This window comes from Apodemus sylvaticus, chromosome 12 (assembly GCF_947179515.1).
Source record: "Apodemus sylvaticus chromosome 12, mApoSyl1.1, whole genome shotgun sequence".
In the NCBI taxonomy this organism is placed as follows: Eukaryota; Metazoa; Chordata; class Mammalia; order Rodentia; family Muridae; genus Apodemus; species Apodemus sylvaticus.
The window spans coordinates 79,134,875-79,148,159 of NC_067483.1; the positions used below are offsets into that span (position 1 = coordinate 79,134,875).

The 13,285-nt window shown below is 41.4% G+C and overlaps 1 protein-coding gene across 3 annotated transcripts in view; it reads left to right on the forward strand.

Annotated features, from left to right (window-relative positions):
- The window catches only part of Cd244 (CD244 molecule), a 65,204-nt gene that overhangs the window by 21,844 nt on the left and 30,075 nt on the right, over positions 1–13,285 (forward strand). For 2 of the 3 annotated variants that reach the window (XM_052200087.1, XM_052200089.1), the window contains exon 9: positions 470–2,944. The exons of the other annotated variant lie outside the window; for it this stretch is intronic. In XM_052200087.1, coding sequence (XP_052056047.1) covers positions 470–550 — 81 coding nt within the window. In that variant the 3' untranslated portion in view covers positions 551–2,944. Of the gene's footprint in view, positions 1–469; positions 2,945–13,285 lie in introns of those variants that run through there. 3 annotated transcript variants of the gene reach the window in all.

Below are 13,285 nucleotides of genomic sequence, written 5' to 3' on the forward strand. Positions count from 1 at the left end.
TACTCTACCACCGAGTTATAGCCCTATAGTCTCTATGCTTACAGTTTATATCCAGAGAAATTAAGGCGCAAAGCACACCCTAAATATTAGCCTCATACTATAATCAAAACACCCAAGGTCTAGTATATTGTCTTTAGTCACAAGGGAGAAGCTGTGTGGTTGCCTTTGGGGACACAAGAGGATATGTTAGCTCTACAGTGGTATAATGCTATGAGTTGCAGGGGAGACTGTATGGCTAAGGCATTCTGGGGGTCATAAAGAATCATGGGAAAAAAGTATCTGAACTGAGCAGGAGAATGGATTCAAGTCCCGTCTTCATTTCATACTCATCATTGGTCTTGAGGGACATGTTGTATTGCTCTGATCTTTTTTCCTTAGTCTGTAACATGAGGATAGACAACCACACCCTACGAGGTTATTTTAAGGATAGTCCAGGTAGAGGTTTGAAGTTTCTCCCTTTTCCCTGCAGGTTGGAAAGCAATGGCTCAAAGCTCACAACCCTTCCAGGCTGAGCCGCAGGGAGCTGGAAAACTTCGACGTTTATTTCTAGTTGTTGGAAATGGCCTCATCCCGTGTTGTGCACCAGCATTGACTTTGGAAGGGAGTGCATCAAAGGATGCTGAGTCTGTGTGTGTCTGTGGACCAGCTTCTAGGCTGGAGAGGATGTAGTTTATTCATGGTTTATATTTTATATTTTATTATTTTCTTTTTAGACAGGATATGACATAGCTCAGTGTGGCCTGATTTTGCTAAGTAGCCAAGGATGACCTTAAACTTTTGGTCCTGCCTACGCTTCCCAGGTTTTAGAATCACAGGCATGTACCACTGTATATGGCTTGAAAACAATTTCTAACAGCCACTGTATGATCAAGGTTGTTAATGTTCACAAAACTAGTGAGCACTGACAAAATACTAGCTATTGACATTAGAGAAAAATAAAGTGGCTTGTAGAATGAATATTTTATTTAGCTGGTAATAGACTTAAACTGGTATGTATTATATGGTTCCTGGCTTATTTTTCAGAATTATCTTCTGGCCAAAATCACAAAGACAATTTTAATTGTCATGTGTGTGTGTGTGTGTGTGTGTGTGTGTGTGTACTTGTGTGTGTTTTATATATTTTAGCCCCAAAAGTAATTATTAGAAGATTTTTAACTTTCATTAGCTAGCTTTAAAGATGACCTCTCCTCGACCTTCCGTTTACTTTCTTTATAAGTTAATAAAGAAAACTTTATACAAAAAAACCTCCCAAACTTATAGATCCGATAGGAATGGGTAGAGAGGTTGTATTGGCCACATTCTGACCCATTGTAATCTATAATTTATGTTCTATTTAAATATCAGTTGTATAATTTAAAATTATATGGCACTGTATAAATATGAGATAGAGGGAGATTTCCCTTCTTGTGATTCTCTAAGATGTTATCCACCACCACTCCACCACCCCCGACACCATTATGGGCTGCCTGAATTCTAGACTCTTCCTTTGCCCACCTTCCAAAGCAAGACAGTGAGAGATGACGGTGACTCAGAGGAAAAGGAAGCACAGGTCCTCTTTGAGGCTGTGCTGTCTGGCTATGAGCTGGCTGGCAGTTCTCCCTCAGAGGCTGGAATCTTGGCTCCTCTCCAATTCAAGGAACCCAGGACCACCCCGCATCTTTGCTTCCAGCTGATTGTGCACAAGGGAAAGTGCAAAGAATTGAGATTAGATGGCGCAGTCCAAGAAAGTCTCGGGACACAAGAATCACCCAACGTGTATGTTATCCTGATAATAGGTGGCTAAGACCAGTGTTGCCCACAGTACGATGGCTGGCTTTCAAAGTCCTCTCACAGAAATCTACCTTGTCATTGACTTCTTTGTCTTCATCTTTACCTTCTTTGGGACAGTTTTTCACTGTGTAGCTCTGGATGGTCTGGAACTCACCATGCAGACCAGACTGGCCTCAAGCTTACAGAGATCCACCTGCTTGTGCCTTCCAAGTGCCCAGCATCAGTGCCATGTGACGCCACACCCAGCTGATTCTGTCTTCTTTGCAGAAATCTCTCAGAAATCATAGCTATCCAAATCTAGAATCCCGAGGAGTGCTCCCTGCGACCCATCTGGAGAAAAGGCTCACATCATAGGTATCCGAGTTCAGAGTCCTGAGAAGTACTCCCCACAATATAACCTGAAGGGAGGGCTCAAATAGTTGATTGCTGAAGATAAGGCAGTTGAGTACTGATACCATGCTATCTCTCCTCAGGCTAGCTCCTTCAGCAATGCAGGGGGAGCAGGCCCAAGACTCTGGATGAGCTCTGGAAAGCAACAAGTACGAACTGAGAGAGGACTCACTCCAAAGCTCTGGAATATATATATATATATATATATATATATATATATATATATATATATATATACACATATACATATGTATATATGCACACATATGTATATATATGTATATATACACACATATACACATATATACATACATATACATACATATACACATATATACACACATACATGCATATACATGCATATACATATACATACATAAGTACATATGTATATACACACATATACACATACATATACATACATATACATATGTATATATACACATATGTATATATGTATATAAACATATATACATACATATACATACGTATACATACGTATACATACACATACATGCATATATATATATTAAAGACAGTGTTTCACTATACTGCCCTGGCTGTCCTGAACCTCACTGTGTAAACCACGCTGACCTCAAACTCACAGAGATCCTCCTGCCTCTGCTGGAATGAAAGGCAAACAGCACCATTCCTGGCTCAGAGTCTTCGTCTTGTTCAAGTTTCACCCCGTGCTTATAATCATGGGCCTGTGACATGAAGACTTGTTCTCACTCAGAGGCAGTGTGGATCCTTTGCCTGGATTAAACTGATGAACTTCTCTATACTCAGTGTGTACAGGTCACTGATTAATATTCATTAGCATGACTATTTAAATTCTACTGGAAGTGGAGCTGACTCTCTGGCCGGATGTCAGTCTTGTTCCCACAGAAATAGCAGAGAGCCAGAAGACCAGGCCTACTCAGCCTCACAATGGACAGCCAAGCCCTGAGCTCACTTGTGCTTTACCTGATCGCTCATCCCTGGCTGCACATGCCCAGCAGGCTGGCATCCCCTTAGGGAGAAACACCGTCAGAGCACATCTTAAAGCAAGTGCCAAGAAATGAGTATATTCAAAAAGACTCTGTGGTCTTGAGGCGGATATTGGGAGCTGAGTCAAGGTGTTTGGATGGAGAAGCTGGGTGGGTGGTGGCACATGCCTTCAATCCCAGCATTCAGGAGGCAGAGACAGGTGAGTTGGAGGCCAACTTGGTCTGCAGAGTGAGTTCTAGGACAGCCAAGGCTGCACAGAAACCCGGTCTCAACCTCCTCCCCCAGAAAAAACAAAAGAAATGATGGAGAGATGGCTCAGTGGTTAAGAGCACTTGCTGCTCTTCCAGAGGACCCAGGTTCAGCTCCCTAAACCTATATCAGATGACTTACAACAGCCTGTAATTCCGGGACCTCCGGGTGATCCAATGTTCTCTTTGAACCTCCATAGGTGGTGCTACATGCATACGGTGTATGTATGGTATATACATGCAAGCAAAATGATCATATGCATAACATAAATCTTAAAAAAATGGAGTAATAATAATCCAGATGAATGTTGAAGATACTGCCATTGGTTTATTTTTTCTATGGTAGTAGCAGTAGTAGTGGTAGTGGCAGTGGCAGTGGCAGTGGCAGTGGCAGTGGCAGTGGCAGTGGTAGTGACTGTAGTAGTAGCAGTAGCACTGGTGACAGCAGCAGCAGCAATAGTTGGTAAGTTGTTTCTTTGCCACCAGTGAAATGAGCCAATTCAAACCAGATTAGATTATATTAAATTAAAGGCAGCTGCACTCAGGTGAGTTTGCTGGCCCAAGGACTGAGGCCAGGGGAGTCACCATAGGGTGAGGGTGGGGGAGAGAAAGAGAGGGTACAGGTGCAGAGAAAGAAGAGGAGAAGAATAGACGAAGAGAGAGACCAAAATTAGCTAGAAAGTCCAGGGTTGGGGGCAGGGTATGCCAGGTAGAGACAGAGGGATTCTGGGAGACCCTGGAGGCCAGGTCCACTTTGGTGTGTAAAATATGCGCCTCAGTCCCTTGCCCAGGCCTCAGAAATCAAACAGTAGTGTGTATTGGAGTGCATGGCATACCTGTGGGGGTCTTGCAGCACCTGTCATTTAATGATGCGCATTTTCTCACATATCTGCCTATAACCTTGAAATCCGTATGGTTGCACCGGGGAGTAGGTACGTGGGTTCTCCTAGACATTCAGAGTGTGCTTGATGCCCAAGATCTTAACTACTGGCTGTTTGCAGAGTTGGTTCTCTCTTCTCACCTTTTCATGAGTCTGTGGCTTCAAATTCAGGTCTCCAGGCTGTGCAGCCTGGAATTTTAACCACTGAGCCATCTTGCCAACATGATCATTGCTTTCTTCTAGTCTTTGAAGTGTCATGGGCTTCGTAGATCTTGAGAGCAGAAGAAACTCCAAGGCCCAGGCTTTTTTGGAAGGCTGTGTTGTGGCCTGTGCTGTGTATATCACCACAGTATTTTTTGTCTGATAGTTAAGTGTTTGTAGTAATGCCTCACAAAGACAGCAACCATACAGCTAGTAATTAAGATCTTGAATATGAAGCACAATCTGAATGTCTAGGAGCATGAATGTGCCTGCTACAGCGCGCAACCACATGGATTTCAAGGACATATGTAGATGAGCAAATCTGAAACAGTAAAGGGCAGAGGGCTGAGAGATGTGTGGCATGGTGTATACTACAGTAACATGAACGTTACTGAAGTCACACATCTTGCAAGTAAGGGTCAGGTTGCAGACAAAATTTCAGGAGAGGAGAGTTGCTCTGTCTGTTCCTTATTCAGTCTGATAATAAGGATGGAGCACTTTTGGGCGAATATTGGTATCTATGACTGAGGCATTTAATTATTTTTTCTTTTGTAAGACTGAGCCATATCATGCATTGCTAGCTGTCTTCAACTTGTGATACTTCTGCCTCAGTCCCAATCTAAAGATTAAAAGTGTGAGATACTATAACTGACTTAAACATTTTAAAGATTGATTAAAACAGGTGTTGGGAGAGACAGCTCAGCTGGTGAAGTGCCTACCACACAAGCATGAAGACCTGAGTTTGTATCCCCGCCACCTCACTTACAAAGCTGGGTGTCAGTGCATATTATAGTCCCACTGCTGGGACAGGAAGAGGGGAGATGGGAGTGGGAGATGGGAGAGACCAAGACAGATGTATCCTTGAATCTCATTGGTCAGCATACAGGTGACTAGTCAAATCAGTGAGCCTCTGCAGGTACCTGCAAATACCCCAACACAAACACACACATATACACCTAGTTAAAAAGTGAAATAAATATTTTTAAAAGGATTGTAAGAATACTATATATATTTATTTATTTAAAAGATTTATTATTATATATATATGAGTACACTGTAGCTATCTTCAGACACACCAGAAGAGGGCATCGGATCCCATTACAGATGGTTGTGAGCCACCATGTGGTTTCTGGGAATTGAACTCAGGACCTCTGAAAGAGCTGTCAGTGCTCTTAACCACTGAGCCATCTCTCCAGCCCAAAACTCTAATTTTTAAAGTATTTTTTTCCAATCAAGCAATGAAAACATCCCCTAAATCTAAGATGCTTGGTCCCTCCTCTGGAAGCAGCCACTGGTCCGTATCTTATATAAGCATATGGACTTACAGTTTTCTAATCTACCTGATAACACACAGTATATGCTGTTCTGGTCTTTGTTTGTCACACTCAACAACAAGTTCCATGTAGTGGATTAGTCTTTGCTTTCTTTACAAGTTCACCACTGCTTGGGGATACCACCATGTATTTAAACTGAGTCTCAGCAAATGGCTTTTAGGTTATTTTCTTTCTTTCTTTCTTTCTTTCTTTCTTTCTTTCTTTCTTTCTTTCTTTCTTTCTTTCTTTCTTTCTTTCTTTTCTATATTCTTTGTTTACATTCCGAATGCTTTCCCTTTTCCCAGTTCCCCCCTCCTCATCGGTCTCCTAAGCCCTCTTTCCTTCACCTATTTCCTAATCACACCCCCCCATTTCCCTGTCCTGGTACTCCCCTACAATGGTGGATCAACTCTTTTCCGAGCCAGGGCCCTCTCTTTCCCTCTTCTTGGGTATCATTTGATATGCTAACCGTGTCTTGAGAATTCAGAGCTTCTGGGCTAATTAATATCCACTTATCAGTGATTGCATTCCATGTGTATTCTTTTGTGATTGGGTTACCTCACTTAGGATGATATTTTCCAGTTCCAACCATTTGCCTAAGAATTTCATGAATTCATTGTTTTTAATTGCTGAGTAGTATTCCATTGTGTAAATATACCACATTTTCTGTATCCATTCCTTCACTGAGGGACATCTGGGTTCTTTCCAGCTTCTGGCTATTACAAATAAGGCTGCTATGAACATAGTGGAACATGTATTCTTATCGCATGCTGGGTAATCCTCTGGGTATATGCCCAGGAGTGGTACAGCAGGGTCCTCTGGAAGTGTCATGCCCAGTTTTCTGAGGAATCGCCAGACTGATTTCCAGAGGGATTGCACCAGTTTGCATTCCCACCAGCAGTGGAGGAGTGTTCCTCTTTCTCCACATCCTTGCCAACACCTGCTGTCTCCTGAGTTTTTAACCTTAGCCATTCTGACTGGTGTGAAGTGAAATCTCAGGGTTGTTTTGATTTGCATTTCCCTAGTGATTAATGATGTTGAACATTTCCTAAGGTGCTTCTCAGCCATCCGAAGTTCTTCATGTGAAAATTCTTTGTTTAGCTCTATACCCCACTTTTTAATAGGGTTATTTGGTTCTCTGGGGTCTATCTTCTTGAGTTCTTTGTATATATTAGATATTAGCCCTCTGTCGGATTTAGGTTTGGTGAAGATCCTTTCCCAATCTGTTGGTTGATGTTTTGTCCTTTTGACAGTGTCCTTTGCCTTACAGAAACTCTGTAATTTTATGAAGTCCCATTTGTCAGTTCTTGATCTTAGAGCGTAAGCTATTGGTGTTCTGTTCAGGAACTTTTCCCCTGTGCCCATGTCCTCAAGGGTTTTTCCCAGTTTCTTTTCTATTACTTTCAGTGTGTCGGGTTTTATGTGGAGGTCCTTGATCCACTTGGAGTTGAGCTTAGTACAAGGTGATAAGAATGGATCAATTTGTATTCTTCTGCATGTTGACCTCCAATTGAACCAGCACCATTTGTTGAAAAGGCTATGTTTTTTCCACTGGATGTTTTCAGCTCCTTTGTTGAAGATCAAATGACCATAGGTGTGTGGGTTCATTTCTGGGTCTTCAATCCTATTCCATTTATCCACTTGCCTGTCACTGTACCAATACCATGCAGTTGTTTTTTTTTAATCACTATTGCTCTGTAGTAATGTTTGAGGTCTGGGATACTGATTCCCCTAGAAGTTCTTTTACTGTTGAGAATAGTTTTAGTTATCCTGGGTTTTTTGTTATTCCAGATGAATTTGAGAATTGCTCTTTCTAATTCTATGAAGAGTTGAATTGGGGTTTTGATGGGATTGCACTGAAACTGTAGATTGCTTTTGGCAAGATGGCCATTTTAACTATATTAATCCTGACAATCCACAAGCATGGAAGATTTTTCCATTTTCTGAGGTCTTCTTCAATTTCCTTCTGCAGAGATCTGACGTTCTTGTCGTATAGGTCTTTCACTTGTTTGGTTAGAGTCACCCCAAGATACTTTATGTTGTTTGTGGCTATTGTGAAGGGTGTCATTTCCCTAATTTCTTTCTCAGTCTGCTTATCCTTTGAGTATAGAAAGGGTACTGATTTGCTTGAGTTGATTTTGTAACCAGCCACTTTGCTGAAGCTGTTTATCAGCTGTACGAGTTCTCTGGTAGAGTTTTTTTGGGTTACTTAAGTATACTATCATATCATCTGCAAATAGTGATAGTTTGACTTCTTCCTTTCCAAATTGTATCCCTTTGACCTCCTTATGTTGTCTAATTGCTCTAGCTAGGACTTCGAGAACTATATTGAAAAGATATGGAGAGAGGGGACAGCCTTGTCTAGTCCCCGATTTTAATGGGAATTGTTTCAAGTTTCTCTCCATTTAGTTTGATGTTGGCTACCGGTTTGCTGGATATTGCTTTTACTATGTTTAGATATGGGCCATGAATTCATGTACTTTCCAAGACTTTTAGCATGAAAGGATGTTGAATTTTGTCAAATGCTTTTTCAGCATCTAATGAAATAATCATGTGGTTTTTTTCTTTGAGTTTGTTTATGTAGTGGATAGCATTGATGGATTTCCTTATATTGAACCATCCCTGCATCCCTGGGATGAAGCCTACTTGATCATGGTGGATGATCGTTTTGACGTGTTCTTGGATTTGGTGGGCAAGAATTTAATTTAGTATTTTTGCATCGATATTCATAAGGGGAATTGGCCTGAAATTCTCTTTCTTAGTTGGATCTTTGTGTGGTTTTGGTATCAGCGTAATAGTGGCTTTGTAGAAGGAGTTGGGTAGTGTTCCTTCTGTTCTATTTGGTGGAATAGTTTGAAGAGTATTGGTGTTTAACTCTTCTTTGAAGGTCTGATAGAATTCTGCACTAAAATCATCTGGTCTTGTGCTTTTTTTTTGGTTGGAAGGTTTTCTTGACCCCTTCTATTTCTTTAGGGGTTATGGGTCTGTTTAGATGATCTATTTGATCTTGATTTAATTTTGGTATTTGGTATCTGTCTAAGAAATTGTCCATTTCTTCCAGATTCTCCAGTTGTGTTGAGTACAGGCTTTTGTAGTAGAATCTGATAATTTTTTGAATTTCCTCAGTTTCTGTTGTTAAATTTCCCTTTTTATTTCTAATTTTGTTAATTTGGATACTGTCTCTGTGCCCTTTGGTTAGTCTGGCTAAGGGTTTATCTATCTTGTTGATTTTTTTCAAAGAATCAGCTCCTGGTTTTGTTGATTCTTTGTATGGTTCTCTTAGTTTCTACTTGATTGATTTCAGCCCTGAGTTTGATGATTTCCTGTCTTTTTCTTCTCCTGGGTGAATTAGCTTCTTTTTGTTCCAGGGCTTTCAGTTGTTCCGTTAATTTTCTAGTGTATGCTGTCTTGAATTTCTTTTTGGAGGCACTCAAAGCTATGGGTATTCCTCTCTACACTGCTTTCGTTGTGTTTCATAGATTTGTGTATGTTTTGCCTTCATTTTTGTTAAATTCTAAAAAGTATTTGATTTCTTTCTTTATTTCTTCCTTGACCAAGGTATCATTGAGTAGAGTATTGTTCAGTTTCCATGTGTATGTGGGTTTTTTGTTGTTTTTGTTGCTATTGAAGACCACTTTTACTCCATAGTGATCTGATAGGAGGCATGGGATTATTTTGATATTCTTATATTTATTGAGATCTGTCTTGTGACCAACTATATGTTTGATTTTTGTGAAGGTACCATGAGGTGCTGAGAAAAAGGTATATTCTTTTGCTTTGGGATGAAAAGTTCTCTATATATCTGTTAAATCCAATTGGTCCAAAGCTTCAATTAGTTTCACTGTGTCCCTGTTTAGTTTCTGTTTTCCTAATCAGTCCATTGAGGAAAGTGCAGTGTTGAAGTCACCCACAATTATTGTGTTAGGTGCAATGTGTGCTTTGAGCTTTAGTAAAGTTTCTTTTATGAATGAGGGTGCCCTTGTATTTGGAGCATAGATGTTCAGGACTGAGAGTTCTTCTTGGTGGATTTTTCCTTTGACCAGCAAGAAGTGACTTTCCATGTCTCTTTTGATGACATTAGGTTGAAAGTCAATTTTATCTGATATTAGAATGGCAACTCCGGCTTGTTTCCTGAGACCATTTGCTTGTAGAATTGTCTTCCAGCCTTTTAGTCTAAGGTAGTTTTTGTCTTTGACACTGAGGTGAGTTTCCTGTGTGCAGCAAAATGTAGGGTCCTGTTTATGTATCCAGTCTGTTAGTCTTTGTCTTATTATTGGGGAATTGAGGCCATTGATGTTAAGAGATATTAAGGAATAGTGATTATTGCTTCCTATCATTTTTTTATGTTAATTTTATACTTGTGTGGTTATCTTCTTTTGGGTTTGATGAAAGAAGGTTATTATCCTGCTTTCTCCAGGGTATAGTGTTCCTCCTTGTATTGGTGTTTTCCTCCTATTATCCTTTGTAGGACTGGGTTTGTAGAAAGATATTGTGCAAATTTGGTTTTGTCATGGAATATCTTGGTTTCTCCATCTATAGTGATTGAGAGTTTCACTGGGTATAGTAGTCTTGGCTGGCATTTATGTTCTCTTAGAATCTGCATGAGATCTGCCCAGGATCTTCTAGCTTTCATGGTCTCTGGTGAGAAGTCTGGTGTAATTCTGATAGGTCTTCCTTTATATATTACTTGCCCTTTTTCTCTTACTGCCTTTAGTATTCTTTCTTTCTTTAGTACATTTGGGGTTTTGATTATTATGTGACGGGAGGTATTTCTGTTCTAATCCAGTCTGTTTGGAGTTCCGTAGGCTTCTTGTATATTCATGGGCATCTCTTTAAGTTAGGGAAGTTTTCTTTCCTAATTTTGTTGAAGATATTTTCTGGCCCTTTAAGTTGTAAATCTCTACTATCATCAATGCCTATAATCCTTAGGTTTGGCTTTCTCATTGTTTCCTGAATTTCCTGGATGTTTTGGGTTACAAACTTTTTGCATTTTGCATTTTCTTTGACTGTTGAGTCTATGGTTTCTATGGTATCTTCGGCATCTGAGATTTTTTTCTATCTCCTGCATTCTGTTGTTGATATTTGCATCTATGACCCCTGATTTCTTCCCAAGGTTTTCTATCTCCAAAGTTGTCTCCCTTTGCGATTTCTTAGTTGTTTCTACTTCTGTTTTTAGATCCTGAATGTTTTTGCTTACTTTCTTCACTTGCTTGTTTGTGTTTTCCTGTAATTCTTTAAGAGATTTTTGTGTTTCCTCTTTCATGGCTTCTGCCTGTTGACCAACGTTCTCTTGTGTTTCTTTAAGTGATTTTTGCATTTCCTCTTTATTGGCTTCTATAATTTGACCTATATTCTTCTGAATTGCTTTAAGTGATTTTTGTGTTTCCCTTGTAAGGGCTTCTAACTTTTGATCATTTTTCTCCTGAATTTCTTTAAGAGATTTATTTATGTCCTTCTTGTGTTCCTCTAACAGCATCATGACCAGTGATTTTAAATCCAACTTTTGTTTTTCTGGTGTGTTGGGGTATCCAGGACTTGCTGTTGTTAGAGTATTGGGTTCAGATGCTGCCATAATGCCTTGGTTTCTGTTAGTAATGTTCCTACATTTGCCTTTGGCCTTTAGCCATCTAGTTCTCACTGGTGTTAGTTGGTCTTATTGTCACTGGCTGGTGCTTCAACCTCCTGTGGACCTGTAAGGCTATTTCAGGGACACTGGATGACTGGGTTTCCCCTGGCACAGATTGCTGATGTGCTGCTTTCCTCTTTTGTGCCATTGGAGCCCTGCTGAGTCTTGCCCCAAGCAATGTTATACTTGGATTGTCTCAGTGAACCAGGTGCTCCCTGACTGCTCTGTCATGGAGTGAAGATGGCGGTGGGGAGTCACTCCCTCTGCTGATCCCCAAGTAGGACACAGGCCCCACGACAGGCCGGCTGGCAGATGAACCGCCTATGTGCTCAAGTCCTGGGCGCAGGCAGACCCCTTGCAGTTTGTGCCCCTAGAGATCTTAAACTCTGTATATGTTGGTACCTGATGCTGCCTTTCTGCCCTAGCAGGCAGTGAAGATGGCGGTGGGGAGTCACTCCCTCTGCCCCCAAAGCATGTTTTTAATCAGGTTATTTTCCACTCTCCTTTTTAAGTAATACTAGAGTGAGCATTGTTTCACATAGACCTGTGTGCTCATGTGTGAAAATACATTGGGGAGAAGGGACTGTTTAGAAAAGGGCATAAAGGATGGTCAGTCCTAGTCTCCTTCAATATCATTTGACCAGAAGAAACCCTGTGCAAGTAGTCTTTTAGGAATGCCCTCTTCTGGGCTGTTCTGTATACAACACTATCATAATTGCATATCTGATTGCTGAGCGTTTGCTGTGACACTACACAAAGACAGTGATACTGTCAATGAGCTGACAGCCTGACTGTCATCTGGTCAGTGTTGCATTTATGGGAAGAGACCCCATGACATGGCAACTCCTATGAGAGAAAGCATTTAACAGGGATTTGCTTACGTTTTCATCCATTATCGTCATGGTGGGGAGCATGGCGGCACCCAGGCAGATGCGGTACAGAAGCAGCCGAGAGTTCTACATCTTGATTTATGAGCAGCAGGAAGAAAGATGTAAGGAAGATGAAGACATACGATACAGTGGTGTGTTGGATATAATCCTGTGGCCATCAGTCACGTAGGGCCAGGCCCCTGGTGTTCCTGCTGGACTCCACCCCTACAGTCACCTGGCCATAGCCAGGTTTTCCCTGTCCCACAGATACCTGGCAATAGTCAGGTAACCCAGTCCACTATAAAAGGGGCTTCTTGGCCCCTCCCAGCTCTCTTGCTTTTCCTTCTTGTCCTTATGTTCTTGATCCCCTGTTCCCCCTCTCTCTCCATTCTTCTCTCTTTCCATGTGGTCATGGCCAGTTCTTCTCCCTCTATCTTTTCTTTCTCTCTTTACTTCTCTCTTTTTCTTTTTCTACTTCTCTATAATAAAGCTTTGAAACTATGGACTGTCTCTTCTTATCAAAACCCGCAGTGTAGGAGCAGTGAAATATGCCTCAGCATCTCCAGCTGCCAGAAAGGACCAAGACTCTTCCCAGACAGACTTCCTCCACAGTGTGCAAGGCACCATGCCAGAACAGCACTTCTGAGCAAAGACCTCCTCCCCACTAGCTGGGCAGGCTTCCCTCCTCAGACACACCAGGTGGCCGCCATCCCTGCCTGCCTGTTTTCTGGCCATGCAGACCTGCAGCACTCCCCAGATTGGAGTGTGCCACGGTAGTTGTACCTGGGTAGCTTCCCTCTGCAGATACATGGGAACCCGCCAACCCAACACAGCTATGTGTGGGCCCACCTGCTTTCCCTACAGCTCTGGCCCACTGTTTTCCAACAGTTTTAATATACAAAGTACATGCCACAACACAGCCTTTGAAACTTTAAGCCCATCCCCAGTGACACACTTCCAACAAGGCCTTCTCAAGTAGTGCCACTGCCTGATAACAA